Source organism: Leishmania martiniquensis, chromosome 5, assembly GCF_017916325.1.
Source record: "Leishmania martiniquensis isolate LSCM1 chromosome 5, whole genome shotgun sequence".
NCBI lineage: Eukaryota > Euglenozoa > Kinetoplastea > Trypanosomatida > Trypanosomatidae > Leishmania > Leishmania martiniquensis.
Window position 1 is genome coordinate 296869 of NC_090140.1, and position 15150 is coordinate 312018.

A 15150-nucleotide genomic window follows, 5' to 3' on the forward strand; every position below is an offset into this window, starting at 1 on the left:
TACACACGTACCCGTGCAACGCCGTCGTCGCGCACCGACATCCATGCGCACTGCGTAGCTCGGCATCCGCTCCCTGCCTGTCGATCTCTTTCTCTCTCCCTCTCTCCCTCTCTCTCCCTCGGTGCTGGCACCGCCAATCCTCCCTCCCCTCCCCTCCTCCGCTAACAATGCTCGCCAGCGCTCTTCGCCACTCCGCCGCCGAGGGGCACGGCTCGGCCTCGAGCGCCGTGACCAGGATCCCAAGCATCGAGCGGGCCGCGTCGTACCTGCGCTTCAGCACGCTGCGTGTGCATCCGCATCACGAGCCGAATTTTCGCGCGCGTCCGGTGGGGTGGAAGGCGTGGAACAGCAAGCAGTACATGGACCCCTGGGCGCCCTACCCGCTCACGTCGCCGGTGCGCCACGTCGACCGCCCGTTCGCTGGCATGTGGTTCGGCATGGGCCACTTCGCGCTGAAGAACTTCTTTGGCCCGATGCATTGGAAGTTTTGGGCGCGCGTCTCCTTCTTTGGGACGCTTGGCTGGGTGTATTCTCTGTGCACCTACGCGCTGCGCATGCACCGCAACGGATGGGAGTGGAAGAACCGCGGCGCCGTCTTCTCCATGGACTAAGGCGCTTTGCCCACGCGCGTCTCTGCGTGCTCACTCCCGAGCAGCCTTTCGCCCTTCTCTCTTTCTCCCTGATGATGTGCACGGCCTGCATCGCTGGCGCTGGCGCGAGCACCCCAGCCAGATGTGAGGGTGCGCTGGATAGAGGAAACAATGGGCAGCGACGGCGCGTGCCTGCGAGAGGAGTGGGGAGCGGGGCGACGGAGTGTCAGATGAGAGGTATTTTTATGGGTGATGAGGAGGGGTGGCGGCGTCTGCGCTTACCTGCAAGTCGATTCGTAAGGACCGATGGGCACCGATGCACGCGAGTGCCCCACACGCGACGTACCCGAACCCATCACCGCCCCCCCATACACACACGCACACATGCGCCCAGTTGACTCTCTGCACCTCCTTCATGCTTCCTCCCTCTCTCTCTCAGTCTGAATCGGCGCCGCCCCTCCGCTGCCTCTGCCTTTCATGAGCAGTAGGATGCGTAGACGGCGGGCGGGCGCCGTGGCAACGCTGTGAGGGAGCGGCGTTGTGGTTGGAGGTTGGGAATTGGAGGGTCAGATATGATCCGATCGCGGCGCTCGCACGGCGTGGCACGAAAAAAAAAGGGGTGGGTGTGTGTACAAAAAAAAAAGAACCCTGCTCCTCTGCACATCTGTAGCCTCCCGCGACACCCTGCCGCGCTTCCCGCCCATACGCAACACCCCCTTTTCGTAGGAAGATGGCGCCCACGCCAGCAACCGGCACCCCCCTTACCGACGCGCGCCGCAGCCCCCACCACCATCACCACCTCCCTCCTCTTCCCGGTGCTTCGCCTCACTTATTCGCGCGGGTGGTGCGTTGCAGACGGGTAAAAAAAAACGAGTGCGCGCACATACACAGACTGTGTGTGTATGTGTGTGTGTGTTTTTAGGAGGTTGATGGAGTGGATAAGGCGGCGCAGTAGGTGTGTGCGTGCCTCTCTCTCTCAGTGTGTCAGTACTTCTACGATGTTCTCGTGTTTCGCCTGTGCGCTGTAGTCGTCGGCGTCACGTATGCCGTCTTGTGTGTGTGAGTGTACTCTGTAACTGTTCGATAGCAAAAAGAAAAAAGTTCATGTCTCTCTCTCTCACTCTCACTCTGTGTGTGTGTGTGTGTCGGGGGAGGGAGAGGCGTCGGTGTCGTTGCAGGAGCGCGCACCTCTCCTCCTCGCTACTGTAGTCATCCCCCCTCTCTGAGTATGGGTGTGTGCCTTATGTGCCGCCCCACCCCCACCCACCCCTCGTTTCGTCTCTCTCCCCACACACACACCCGCCACCACCGCCGCTGCCCCCTCCTCCCCACATTCCTTCCCCAATGTGCGATCATCAGAAGCGTGTCCGGGGGGAGGAGAGGGGGAGAAAGGGCGTTTTTACGACGTGCCTCCGGTCTCTTGGCGCGGTGGGGCTCCTCCTCCCCCTCCCCTCTGTGCATGTGTGTAGGTGAAGGCATGAAGCATCAAAAATGTTCGAAAGATCGAAAGAGACGAGTCATCAACGTGTGCGCGATGCAGCGGTAGAGAGGCTGTCGCGGCTGCACCGTGCCGGGCCGCCGTAACGGTACTCGCGCATGCCGGCATGGGCGCGCAGGAAAAGCGGCGCCGCTGATGTCCGGCCAGTGATCTGGTTGATTGAGGCGCCGTCATCACCGCCCTCTCCCTTTCCCTGGCGCATCAGCACCTGCGTGCATGCTCGCGCGCCTCCAGCGCCACGGGCACTGCTCATGCAAAGCTTGCCCCGCTCCTCTTCAGCCTACGCGCCTGGAGCACCCTCCCTCTGCATCTTCGTCTCTCTTGCTCATCTCTCCTGTCGTAAGAGCATCCGCGACACGCACACACGGACACGCGAAGAGTGCGTTGCACAGAAACGCATCGCTTTCTTCTTCAGCAGCTCCTGCGCCCGTCTCTCTCTCTCTGTGTGTGTACCGCAGATCGTTCTTTCAGGCCAGTGTCTAATGCTGCGTTGTACGCTCTTGTCCTGTGCCGGCGCCACCGCCTCTCGGCGATCCGCTGCCGCTTTCCTCCGCACCCTTCACTCAAAGCGTGGCGGGGCCGCGGCCCTCAGGAGCAGCAGCGGACTCGCGCACATGGTGCGGGCGTACGCCACCACGACTCCGCCGCTGGCGGGCAGCCACTATGGCGCCGCTGGCGAGAATGTGCCGGGGAGCGGCGGCGATAGGGAGGCCACAGCCGCGCATCTTCACCACGCCCCAACGCTCCGCAGCGCACTGCCGCCAAGTGCGGTGGAGCTGCCGGAGGAATCGCTCCTTAAGTGCATTGAAAAAGAAATCTTCGACGAAAAGGTGCGACTGGACAAAGAGGACGGCCCTCCGCCGGTGCCGCTGGGGTGGACGATGCACCACACGGAGGGCACCAGCTTCATCTATGGTCGTCGGCTGTGGATGCCGCCTCCATCCTCGTCATCGTCAAGCCCGTGGAGCAGAGACGCCGAGGCGCGACGCAGTGAGGCCAGAGGCAGCCCTGCGGAAGAGGGTCGAGAGAAGCAGCAGGTACAGCAGCGCGAGTTGAAGCCGGCTCCGCGGCCCATGGAGCGACACTTCTTGCGCATCCAGCTCACTTCCCGTGATGCCTCGCTCGATCCCGAGTGCGACGTGCGCGGCGAGCACTTCCCCTTCTCTTTTTTTGTCCAACGCATTCACCCCGAAGAAGGTAACGAGGAGGGCTGGACAGGGACGACAGGCAGCCGCCGAGGCGAGCAGGGTGCCGCCGCCGACGACGACAGTCAGTCCGCTCCTGAAGATGACTCACTCGAGCCGCACTCCTTCTACCACAACAGCATCGAGGCTCGCTGCGACGTCGTTGACGGAGAGCTGGTCGTCGATGGAGTGGTGTACCACGGCCCTCCCCCGCCCACCTCGCAGCCCTCGTCATCGCCTGGTGCGCCACGGCCACGGTACACGAACCCGTTCGGCGGCTACCCGGGGCCAAACCTGGACGAGGCCGAGGAAGAGGTCCTCGACGGCATTCATGGCTGGCTGGCCGAGCGGGGCGTGGACGACCAGCTCGGCGAATTCGTTGGGCAGTACTCTATATGGGTTGAGCAGGCGGAGTACGAGCTTTGGCTGCAGCAGTTGCGTGACTACGTGGCGGCCTGAAAGGAGCTCCCACAAGAGAAGAAGCGCCTGGTGAGGGGGCGCGCGGGGGAGAGGGGGGGGACGTGGCGGATGATGATGGCAGACAGAGAAGTGGCGCATCCGTGCCAGACCGGGCACGAGTGGCGTGTAGGTGCCTGTGTCGGCAGTGTAGCGCCACTCTCATCGACTTGGCCCATCTCCCCCTCCCCCATTTCCTTCTCGCGCAAGCGTGCGTCGTCGCTCACCGACCGCTTCCCACCGTCACACACACACACACACCGCCTCCCTTTTCCTCCGTGCTCCTCCCATCGTTGGTGAACAAGTGCTGCGGAAGCCGTCCGCGCTGTTGGCTATACGGTATCTGCGCGCGTGCGGCCGTGCCTACGCGGAAGACGGGTGAAGTCCTTTGGGGCCTCTCTCTGCCCCTCTCTCAGAGTTCTTCCCGCTTATCGCCACCGCCACCACCACCACCTCCTCCTCCTCCGCTGTCCCCTCTTCCCCAATGGGCGCGTTCTCTGCGTATGAACGACGGTCGACCCCACACGCGCACCCCACGCAGTGCTCCTCGCCATTCATCCCACCCGGCGTCCCGCCTCACATAGCCGCAGCGCCCTTCCCTCCCCCTCCCCCTGATGCCACCACACGCTGCCGCACAGCTGCCGCCGCCGCCGCGGCCGGACCCGGTGACGTTAGACCAAATCTTCGCCCATCTCACCGCCACGGATGTGGCGTACGACGCCAAGGCCTATCACCTGGTCGCCCTCAGCACCGTAGCCTTCCACCCATCCGTGAAGCTTTTCCTCTACGAAGATCCAAGGGCGGCAGCCGCGTCGACGCCGTCGCAGGCGGCAGCGGTGTCCAACAAGCTGCGCCGCGAGCGGCTGCTCAAGAGTGTCGCCTTCATGCTGGCGCAGCGCAACAATGCCGTTTGTCAGGAGTGCAGGTGGGAGACGGTGTCGCTGCTCGGCGAGCTGTGCCGGATGGAGAGCACGCACAGCGGGGCGCCTACATCGGCGCTGGGGCAGCTTGAGGCGAAGCTAAACAACTACGCGAAGGAGAACCTCGAGTACCTGGCACAGCTGCCCTGGTTTCTTCCGGCCATCAACAGCATCATCGAGGCCGGTGGCGGTGCCGTGGACGACGATGTCGACGGCGGGGAGAGGGTGGATGTTGCAACGAGGGCGAAGGTGCGGCAGCAGGGCGAGAGCGGCTCTTCTGTGGCTGCCTCCTCCTCCTCCTCCTCGCGCTCAGCCCTCAAGGAGAAGCTGAAGACGATGCGAGAGGCCAGCCGCAACGGTCGCGGTGGCGCCGGCAGTCATGACAGCAATGGGACCGGGACGGAGGAGGTGGATGAGGACGTCGTGGTTGCACTGCTCGATATTCGCCGTGCCCTTCCCAAGTGTGAACGTGGCAGCTCCACTGACACCCATAATATTGTATTCGAGTGGTCAGAAGCGAACGTTGAGCAGGCGCGCGACCTCATGTTCGTCGATGCATCGACATCGATGCTGCACCTCATCCCAAGCGTGGCTCGCGTCTACAGCGATGTCTGTGCCCAGTGCCAGAAGCGAGTAACGACGGCGCCCACCTCCGCAGCCACGCCGCTGCTCCGCTGCAGCAGCTGCAAGGCCGTTTACTACTGCTCCGCCGAGTGCCAGAAGATGCACTGGGCAACGGTGCATCGGACACCGTGCCGGGCGTACAAGGAGCGATGCGACAGAATCCTCGAGCAGTACTGCGCCCCCAAAACGGCGAGTGGAAAGCGCAAAAAAGACCTGAAAACGGGACAAGTCGCCATCCTTGAGGTGCCGCTGGAGCCCAGCCTCTTCTTCGAAACGCGCCGCTACCTCTACGACCACCGTGATGATTCCTTCGCGCATGTCACGTACTCGGACTACTTCATGAAGTATACCGTGCGGGGGTCGTAGTAGGCGCCTGCCCTTGTGAAAGTGTGTCGCGTGTGTATTTGTGTCCCATCACCGCTCATAAGTGCCCTGCGGTTTTTTTCCTCTCGTGTAACGCGTCATATGCGCAATGGTGGCCGAGCAGCACGAGAACTAACGCGTGGTGAAAGAGAGGGGACACACGAGGTGTTTGTGTGTGTGTGTTCGGGAGGAGAGGAGCAGAAGAAAGAAAAGCGTGCTTGTGAGGGGGGATGCGTGGGTCGCACCCCCACCCCTCTCTTCTCTTCCCCCGCCCCGACACACACACACATACACACATCCTTTCCTCTTCAGCGATGGTCACGGTGCGCTGCTCCATGTTCGCCATGTCGCGCCGCCCATGCACACACGCGCGCGCGCGCTCACACTCCTTTCATTGACCTCCTGAGCGGCGCTCCCCTCCACCTGCCGCTCACGCGCTAAAACTGAGCATGGGAGCAAAAAAAAGTCGGCGCCGCCGCGCACAGCATCAGAGACATCCTTCGCACGGGGTGCCGTCATCGTTGTCGCTGTCGTCGGTGTGCTGCCAATGGATGGGCACGGCCACGTGCACATGTCGCGCTCAACACGCCAAGCCTACCTCTTTCCCTCTTCCTCTCTTCTGGGGCACTTTCTCCATCGCCCGCGAGCTAACGGCAGGGCCACAGCGCGAACGAGCCGGACATGGATAAGGTATCCTCTATCATCAACGTCACGACCAGCGGCGGCGCGCTGGATGAGGCGGCAGGGACAGATAGCCACGAGAGCCTCTGCCCATCGCTGACGTTCAAGCAGCGTGTGCAGGGCTGCCTCGTCTGCGCCGCCCTTGGCGCTGTCCTCTTGATCCTAAGCTGGGTGACCGTGTTCAGTGCTGATTACGTCTTCTTCGGCATTTTCTTCACCCTCGGCAGTCTCATGTGCCTTGGCAGCACCTTATTCCTCGCGGGGCCTGCCCGGCAGCTCAGAAGCATGTTCAGCGAGGGTCGCTGGATCGCGTCGACGGTGTACATCATCACAATGGTGGTCACCATTCTCTGCGCCGTGCTCCTCCACAGCGCCCTCCTCACCATCCTCGCCAGCATCGTGCAGCTTCTGGCGCTGACGTGGTACATCCTTTCCTACATACCTTTCGCGCACGATATAGTGAAAGGCGCTCTCTTCAGGGGTCTGCGTCTGTGACTCCTACGTACGCACACACACGGAGACACGCAGGGGCGAAGGGGGAGAGAGCAAGACCGGGATGGCATAGAGGAGGCGGAGAGGAGGGCATGCAGCTGGATGCGGCGCCACACACGCGTCTTTACGTGTGAAAGGACTAACTGTCTGCGAAGTAGTTGTCGTTCTCCCTCCTTCCCCCCCCCCACGCTCTCAACCTTCTGTGCACATCTGTCCATCACCACCGCCACCCACCCCCAGGCAGGATTGCCCAGCAGGCACTGCCAAGGACAGATACTGGCATATTCGTAGCAAGAGTGGGTGGGACGTCCGCGCACACGGAAGGAAGCGTAGTCGCACCGATCGATTCAGGCCTCCCCATCACGTACTCTGCAGTTCCCCGGCGTACATGTGCGTGCTGAGCACTCTCTCTTTCTTTCTCTCTCTCGCTCTCGCTCTCTGGCGAGGTGCCGGTGCGTGTGCTTCGGCGCGTTAGTGTGGTGCTTCTTCGATGCGGCCTATGGCATTGCTTCAATTCCTCCCCCCCCCTCTCCCTTTTTTTCTCGTCCGCCCTTGACTTGCGCAAATCGCACGGCGTCTTTGGCACGTCCCCCCCCATCCCCCACACCTCCTCCGCGTCCGCGTCCGCGCCTCCCATGGTCTCTCACACCTTCGTCTATCTGCAACACTGTTGCCTTTTTTGTTGTTGTTGTGGGTGGGTGTTCAGCGCGTCATCTAAAGCCGCTGCGCTTCTCTGCGCACGGGCGTGTGTCGTGCCCGTCCTATTTCGGGAAGGGCAAACAGTAGCAGGAAGACGAAGAGGCTGAACAGCAGCAGCGTGCTTGCCGCTCTTCCCTGCGTTCGTGCGCGCCAGAATGCGTGTACACCTCCTCGCTCAACCTTTCACCATGCTGTACCTGCGTCCTCTCTCTCTTTCGCTCTGTTTGCCTTCTCATCTGCCGTCATCACGTCGTGTGCGCCGCAGCGCATTCGGCAACACGCACAGAGGCGCACGCGGGCTCTTCACTTCCCTCACAAGAAAAACAGCAAGGGCAATCGCCGTCAGCACACGCGGCTACGCACGGCGTCCCTTCTCCGTGTGCGCGCCTCAGCTCAACTGGGTGGAGAACGGAAGGTAGACAAGGATGGGCAAGGCGAACGTGCGACGACGCCACAAGGCGTCCAGCAAGTGCTGCTCCAAGCGCACCGGCGATATCGCTGAGGTGCCAGAGGGTGCCGCCGATAACGTTGCCCTGAAAGCAGCAGCCTCGAACCACGGGTTCATATCGCCCTGCGTGCGACAGCTGCGGGAGTCGAACGAGTACGCGGTACTGGAGGATGCGTGCAGCGATGTCGCACACTTCGCCCTGCAGCCAAGATACAACAGCGCCTTCTTGGGTGAAGCCGTACCGCAGCGCCTCGCGCAGCTGCTCCTCTTCTTGCCTCCCTACGAGTTGCCAGCGGGCACCACGCACCCAGACGCGGCGCCAGGAGTGGTCTCATCGATGTCGTCGGCCGCCACGACCACGAGAGAGGAGCCGCAGCCGCATAAGGGAATCCTGTTCATGCAAACTGCCGCGGCGGAGGCGCTGCGTAGTTTAGTTGTAAACAGTGAGCAGGACCGCGTGATCGATGCGCTTACGAGCGCCGGTGTGGACGCGGCATCGGGGAAGAACTTCGCAGAAGGACTGGCATGTCTCGTGCAGGCGGACTGGCAACGTGTGCAGCAGGCTCGCCGGTGCATGACGCCAGAGGACTGGATGAATGTCTACCATGAAGGTAGCGAAGAGGAAGCTGGTGGCGGCGAGACCGCCGGCGACGGCGAGGCTGCACCCGCTGCCGCGACGACCGCGCGTCGCCGTCGCCAGGCTGGGAGCACGCGTAGCTTGTACTTCACCCTCCTGCGCCACCTGGAGGAGGTGCTGGCGCTCGCAAGCGTGTGTGTGGAGGCAAGTGAGGCGTGCGCAGAGGCCTTCGCCAGCAGTGCGGGGCTCCTTCTACTGCTCGACATACTGCGCGTAGCGACCACGACAGCGTGGGAGTCGCTCCTGCATCCCTCCGCCCAATACTACGCCGATGAGGCGCTGGCGCCCATGGGCAGCGAGACAGTGGTGGCCATGCGTGCCTACAAGCGGCGTGAAATTTGCCTGCTCGCCTCGCTGGCGGTCGGCACAGCAGACGTCCTGCTCCTGCTCAGTCCCGAAAGCCCGTCGCTGGCGCAGGTGCTCACCGGATCGAGCGGTCTCAGTGGCGCTGCAGTCCCCGCCTCAGCATCGTCGCCCCCATCCGCAGTGGGTAGCAGCGCCGCCATGACAGCAGAGCAGATGTCCTTCCTGAATACGGCGCTTGACGCCGCGGACCTGCGTGCCTGGCTGGCGGAGAAGCCGGCGGTCGAGGTGCAGCTGCAGGAGCGCTTCTCTGACGCCGCCCTGCCCAGCTTCCTCGGATCGCAGCACACCGTCTTGGCGATGGAGCGAGAGCGCGTCTTGTACGACCTTCTTCGCGCCACCCTCTCGATCCAGGGCATGCTAGTGCACACTGCGCCGGTGGCAGCGAACCTGCAACGCGTGCTGCCCTTGCTCAACGATACCCTGCACAAGGTGTCGCTGCCAATGCACGTGTGGCGTGGCTTGTTGCCGCTTCTCATGGGAACGTGTGAGTTCGCCGACGAGGACATACGGGTGGCGGGGACGACACTCACCACCCACCGACTGCACTGCACGCAAGCCGCGGTTCGCCTGCTGCACGTAGTCGTCAACGCCGTGTGCGAGAAGAATGACACGCGCCTTTACGAGGACGACGAAGCCGCGTTCGCCGCGAACCCACTAGCCGCGCCGCTGCAATCGGGAGGCCTCTTCTACGCCTTTGGCCTCCTGCTGAAGGATGTGCTGTGGATGTCGCCGAACAGCGGTGCCGACGGCAACGCAGCCACGATGGCGGGCCCCCCCACCGACTCGGTGGAAGCACGCGATGTCATGACCCGGGAGGCCCAGCAGCGCGCTTTGCGTGCCGAGGCGAGCGCGAATGCGGAGGTGACTGCGGTGCAAATGGTGCTGCTGGCCACGGAAGTAAACGTGTGGGAGGTGGCAAGCACGCTGTTGCTAATGCTTCCTGTCGCGAGCCTCGGAGATCCCGCGCTGACGTGGCGGGCACTCATGCAGGCCGTCTTGAGCCGCTATGAGCTGCACCTGAGCGCCGCATCGGCGGAGGCTTCAGGGGGGGAGCACAACAGCGCGCACGGGAGCATTGTGCAGCACTCCGCCAGCACGCAGCAGCTTCTGTGGATGCAGCTTGAGTCGCTTGGGCAGATGCTGTGGACGATGCAGCGCAAGCAGAGCAGTGCGAGCGGCGGCAGCACTGCTGTGACAGCTTGCAATCACGTCCGGGCTACAGCAGCGGATGTGGATCTCCTCATCCGCGTCTCCTGGGAGGCGTCGGCAAGCGCGCTGCTGAAGCAGTCGTGCGTCGGCACCGTAGGCCTTCTGTGCTTGTCGATGCAAAGTGCAGAGGCGGTGGCCACGGCGGCGCGCTTTGCCTTGGCAGTCGTCGCCAACGGCGGGCCAGCTGCAGTCTCCAACGGAAAGAAGCTTCTCGACGTGTACGCGCAGCATGTGCCATCACAGGTTCCGGCCTGCCCTGCGGAGCGGCGGTTGTGGCTACAGCAGCTGGCACTGGCAGACGCCGCCGCGACGGTCCGCTGCGAAGCGGCGAACACCGTCATGGATCTCTTTCTCGACGAGCGCCTCGACACCGCCGTATACTGGCCGCTCGGCGTGCATGACACTCTGAGCACCTTCAAGACGCAGCTCGCCGGCTACGTGAAGCGGCGCCGGCAGCTGGATAAGATAGTAAAGCGCACGCATCACCTCTCGACCGAGACACCGGAGGCGGAGCAGTGGTCAGAGGTGCTGGAGAACCTCTGCGGGTTCATCGACTACAAAGCGCGCCACAGGTAAGGTCATTTTATTCATTTTCTGGGCGTGCCTCTGGCCCGCGTGCACCAAAGGCGGCGCTGCGAGTGGGGCAGAGCAGAGATAGTGGGGTGAGATGCGTCTATCACCTCCACCGCCACCCTCTTCCTCGCCTGCCTCCTCAATCCTCCCCTTCGCCCAGAGGCGTCGCCACCTTTCAGGCGGCTGTCAGGCAACCGTCTAGATCGCGCGGCCGCGGGTCGTTCTTGCGGTCGCCCGCAGGAACAGCAGCGGCAGCGTGCGCGTCACGGAGTCACCGCAAGCAGATGAGGTGCGTCCTCGAGCATGGGTTGAACGGGATGCGGAAGATATGGCGTCGCTAAGAGATCGGATCAGCGAAAAAAAATGCAGCGGTGATGCACTAAAGCTTTAACGGTCAAAGTAACTCGAAGAGCGCAGCAGCCCTCAGCCCCCCTCCTCCTCTCCTGTCTCCTGTCTTCTCTACGGCGACTGCGTCTGTGCACGCTGTGGCGGGGGCAGGGCGGTCGTGTGTGTCCATCAAGGGCCACTGAGCTCGCCGCTGGCCCTCTGACCCACTCTCACGCGCACACGTCGTATCTTCAGAGCGCGTTTGGCTGCGCGGCGCCGTTCCATCGAGGGGCGGCGACACGCACTATTCGGCAGATGAATTACGGCGCCCACGCGAGAAAGCCGATGGCACTGAGTCGGTGATGAGGAAGGGAGGGAAAGGGGGGGCGCTGATGCTGTACTCGTCTGGTCGTATCCTCCGCTACCCGGCCCTCCCTCACTCCTCCCCCTCAGCCCACACCACCACAACCAGTGCGCCCGCACGCCATCCACGTGCGCTTAGCCCCATCCCTTTCGCTCCTTCACCCCTCCCCCCTCCTCCTGCTTCCGCCTCGCACCTTTGGGTGTCACACCCGAAGTTGTACAGCGCTCTATCGCTGCAGCAGCCACCCACCCACCCACCGAACCTTCGCGCACACGCACACACACATCGCCGCCGCCCCTTCCGCCTGACCACCTCCTGTGCTCGCTACCGTCCACCGGCCCACCCATGTTCGGCAACCCCCACAGCGAGCCCATCGCCATTGCCGTCATTGGCGGCTCTGGCGTCTACAAACTTCGCTGCTTGCAGGATGCTAAGTATTACGATGTGCCGACACCGTACGGCATTCCCAGTGGGCAGCTGTGTGTGGCCAAGGCGGGCGGCGTGCCGTGCGTCTTCCTGCCGCGTCACGGTCCGCACCACGAGTACAACCCCAGTGAAATCAACTACCGCGCCAACATCTGCGCGCTCAAGCAGATGGGCGTCCGCTACATCCTCGCCATCAACGCCGTCGGCTCGCTGGACGACTGCTGCAAGCCCGGTGACCTCGTGCTGTGCGACCAGTTCATCGACAAGACCTACGCGCGCAAGACAACCTTCTTTGAGGACGGCATCGTTGCGCACGTCGACTTCGCTCATCCCACCTCGCACGCCTTCAACACGATCGCGTACCAGGCGCTGCTGCGCTGCTTTCCAGACGTGGCGACGGGCAAGGGTGAGTTCAAGATCCACAGCAGTGGCACCCTCGTCACGATGGAGGGCCCGCAGTTCAGCACCAAGGCTGAGTCTCTGCTTAACAAGCTGATCGGCGGGCATCTGATCGGCATGACGTCCGCAACGGAGGCGCGGCTGGCGCGTGAGGCGGAGATCGCATACGCGACGGTGGCGATGGTGACCGACATGGATGCATGGAGCGACGCACCACACGTGGACGTGGCGCAAGTGATAAAGGTGATGGAGGCGAACGCGGAGAAGGCGCAGCGCTACCCGCCCGAGATTCTGAAGGCCCTCGCCGAGAACCTCTTTGAGGACCCGGCGCACCACGCCCTGCAATACGCCATCCTGACGAAGCCGGAGCACATCCCTGTCGAGACGAAGCGGCGCATCGCGCCACTGGTGGCGGAGAAGTACCCACAGTTTGCTGCATAACGTGCGCGCTCTTCAAGAGCCGTCACGGCGTGTGTGTAGGAGAGGGGAGGGAGGGGCTCAGATGCGCGGAGAGAGAGAGTCAAGCAAGTGTGGCAAGCGTTAGCGGAAAGCGGAGCGAAGTGGGGTGTGGGTCGCCCCCCCCATCCCATCCCATCCGAGCACCATTCGACTGCGCTCAGGCACGGGAAGGCAACGGGGCAACCGTAGCAGAAGCAGCGAGGTGGGCAGGTGGACGTGACAGCTGCCGCCATGCCAGCGGCGACACCCTCGCTGCCGTCCTGAGCGGTCGGGTTGAACTCGCTTCCTTTGCTCAAGCGCATCTCTGCGCCTCCTCCCATCAGCGTCACCCAAACTTCGCCGCTTCACAGACCAACGCGCATTCAACTCCTTCCGCCCTCATCCCCCCGACCTCAGTCGCTGCTCTGTGAAACAAGCAGGTTGAGTGTGTTGGGGGGAGGGAGGAAGGGGGAAGGGATGCGAGCGAGGCTCCACAGAAAGAGGGGGCGTCCAGCGGTGATGTGTGCCCGCGCTCACGGGCTCGTGTACGTGTATTTCTACGCGCTTACGGCACTGCATGCACGGTGGCGCCACCTCCACTTATGGAGCGTCTCACGTAGGCGCACCTCTCTCGACTCTCACGGCCTGTCTCCACCACCGCCGCGCTTTGTTTAGACGCCCTCTCCCAGAGCCCCTCTACATTGCTTTCGGTACACGTGAGCGGGTAGGTTGGGGCGCTGGTGGTTGGGGATGGGGGTGACGAGGGGGACGAGAGAGGCAGGGAAGGCGAAAGAAATGGTCTCCTCGCCGCGAATCGCTGCGGCCATAAAGGGTAAAAAGGCGTTGTGGCACGAAAAAAAGGCTTAGTGAAGCCCACGCGAAGGAGGCGCACGTGTACGTTGCAGACAAACGGCAGAGCAGCCGTACCCGCCGTACGTGGCGGCAGCAGTGATGTATGTGTCCATCGCACGCACACCCGGGCGCACCCCTGCAGAGGTGCGTGAAAGGGGTGATGCCGATGATGGGGATGGGGAAGGGGGTGGGAGGGAGGCTGCGTGTGCTTTGCTCTGCGGATCGAGCACGAGAGAGCGTTAGCGTCCCCTCAAAGACAGGAGCCACGCCCCCCCTCTCTCCCCACCCCAACACACACACACACACGCCTCCTCCTCTTCCGCCTTCTGTTTTCTGAGCGTCTCCCTCCCTCCCTCTCTCTCTCGGAGTAACGGCTTTGTGCGTTGGGCGCTTACCCTTTTCCACGTGCACGTGTGTCACGTGTTCACGCTGCGTCACTGCCGTCGCGCCCACTCACACACACACGCACGCACGCAATCATATCGGCACATTGGCATACTCCGCATCGCCCTTCTTGTGCACGCGGCGCACGCACTTCGCCATCACGATCATCATCCGTCACGCCAGCACACGCACACACGCACTTTTTCTCTGTCCCCCCCTCCCTCCACTCCTCTCCTCCTCCCACCCTTCCCACTACCACCACCCTGCGTGGCCCTCAGCACTCGCATCGTGTCACTGAGTGCGTGCGTAGGTGGGTGGGCGCGTGAAAGAGAGGGGGGAGAGACCGTAACAGAGTCGCTGCCGTCGAGAGCGCGCGCACGTCCTCTCTGTCGGTGTTCACTCCTCAGCGGTGTCACTCACAAACATTTTTTTTATTCAGCCAGTCGAGCTGACATGTGTCTGTGTGTTTCCTTACGCCTGTCCGCGTCTCCTCCCCTTTCTTCCACACCTCTGCCCCGCTCTGTTGCCTCAATCATCATCACCCAACACCACCACCAGCCGTGTCTTCGCATTGTGCGGCAGATCGGCTCTGCTGCTGCTGCTGCTGCGGTTACGCTCTGTCTCTCGCCTCTCACCCACCCACTCACCGTGTCCGCACCGATACGCGCTCATACAAAAAGACTTCCACAGTAACGCATTTTGCGTGTCTCTCCTCCACCCCCTCCCCTCCCTCCCCTCTCCTCTCTCTCGCGTCACCTCCCTCCCGTCCGTTGTGACTGCCGCTCTCCTCTGAAAGAATCTGTTGCGTGTGTGTCTTCTCTTTTCTTCGCCGACTCTCTTCTCGCTGCGTATCCACACGTGTGTGTGGAGGGGGGGGTCGGATGAGAGCGACAGTGAGTGCTTGCCCCCTCTCCGGCATCATACACATACGCACACGCACACGTCGGCGTCAGTTGGTGTTGCAGTCGGGGAGTGAGAAGTGAAAGGCAAAGCCGCGCGTGCACCGCCGCCACCCCCCCCTCTCCTCTCCTCCCCACACGCACACACAAACGCCCGTCTCGTGTGTCTGCGTGCGGGTGTGTGCGTGAGACACGTCTCTCTCTTTTTTTGCCCACCTCGCCGCCATCCACGTGTGCTCGCCTCTCCGGTGTGCACGTTGGCGCCTTGAATAGGCCACACAGCAGCGAAGGGCGTGAACACACCTACAGAGACACAGACAC

At 62.8% G+C, this 15150-nt stretch overlaps 5 protein-coding genes across 5 annotated transcripts; all 5 read left to right on the forward strand.

Moving 5' to 3' along the window:
* Nucleotides 1-167: 167 nt before the first annotated feature.
* On the forward strand, nt 168-611 carry LSCM1_07755 (uncharacterized protein; the record flags this gene model as incomplete). The annotated part of the gene is made up of 1 exon (XM_067325113.1): nt 168-611. The coding sequence occupies one exon, from the start codon at nt 168-170 to the stop codon at nt 609-611; it is 444 nt and encodes a 147-aa protein (XP_067181318.1).
* A 1959-nt stretch (nt 612-2570) lies between these two features.
* On the forward strand, nt 2571-3731 carry LSCM1_07756 (uncharacterized protein; the record flags this gene model as incomplete). The annotated part of the gene is made up of 1 exon (XM_067325114.1): nt 2571-3731. The coding sequence occupies one exon, from the start codon at nt 2571-2573 to the stop codon at nt 3729-3731; it is 1161 nt and encodes a 386-aa protein (XP_067181319.1).
* A 2585-nt stretch (nt 3732-6316) lies between these two features.
* On the forward strand, nt 6317-6811 carry LSCM1_07758 (uncharacterized protein; the record flags this gene model as incomplete). Its single annotated transcript, XM_067325115.1, has 1 exon — nt 6317-6811. One exon carries the CDS (start codon nt 6317-6319, stop codon nt 6809-6811), a length of 495 nt encoding a protein of 164 aa, XP_067181320.1.
* A 1121-nt stretch (nt 6812-7932) lies between these two features.
* LSCM1_07759 (uncharacterized protein) lies at nt 7933-10743 on the forward strand (the record flags this gene model as incomplete). Its single annotated transcript, XM_067325116.1, has 1 exon — nt 7933-10743. The coding sequence occupies one exon, from the start codon at nt 7933-7935 to the stop codon at nt 10741-10743; it is 2811 nt and encodes a 936-aa protein (XP_067181321.1).
* Nucleotides 10744-11776: 1033 nt separating this feature from the next.
* Nucleotides 11777-12697, forward strand: LSCM1_07760 (uncharacterized protein; the record flags this gene model as incomplete). Its single annotated transcript, XM_067325117.1, has 1 exon — nt 11777-12697. The coding sequence occupies one exon, from the start codon at nt 11777-11779 to the stop codon at nt 12695-12697; it is 921 nt and encodes a 306-aa protein (XP_067181322.1).
* Nucleotides 12698-15150: the final 2453 nt, after the last annotated feature.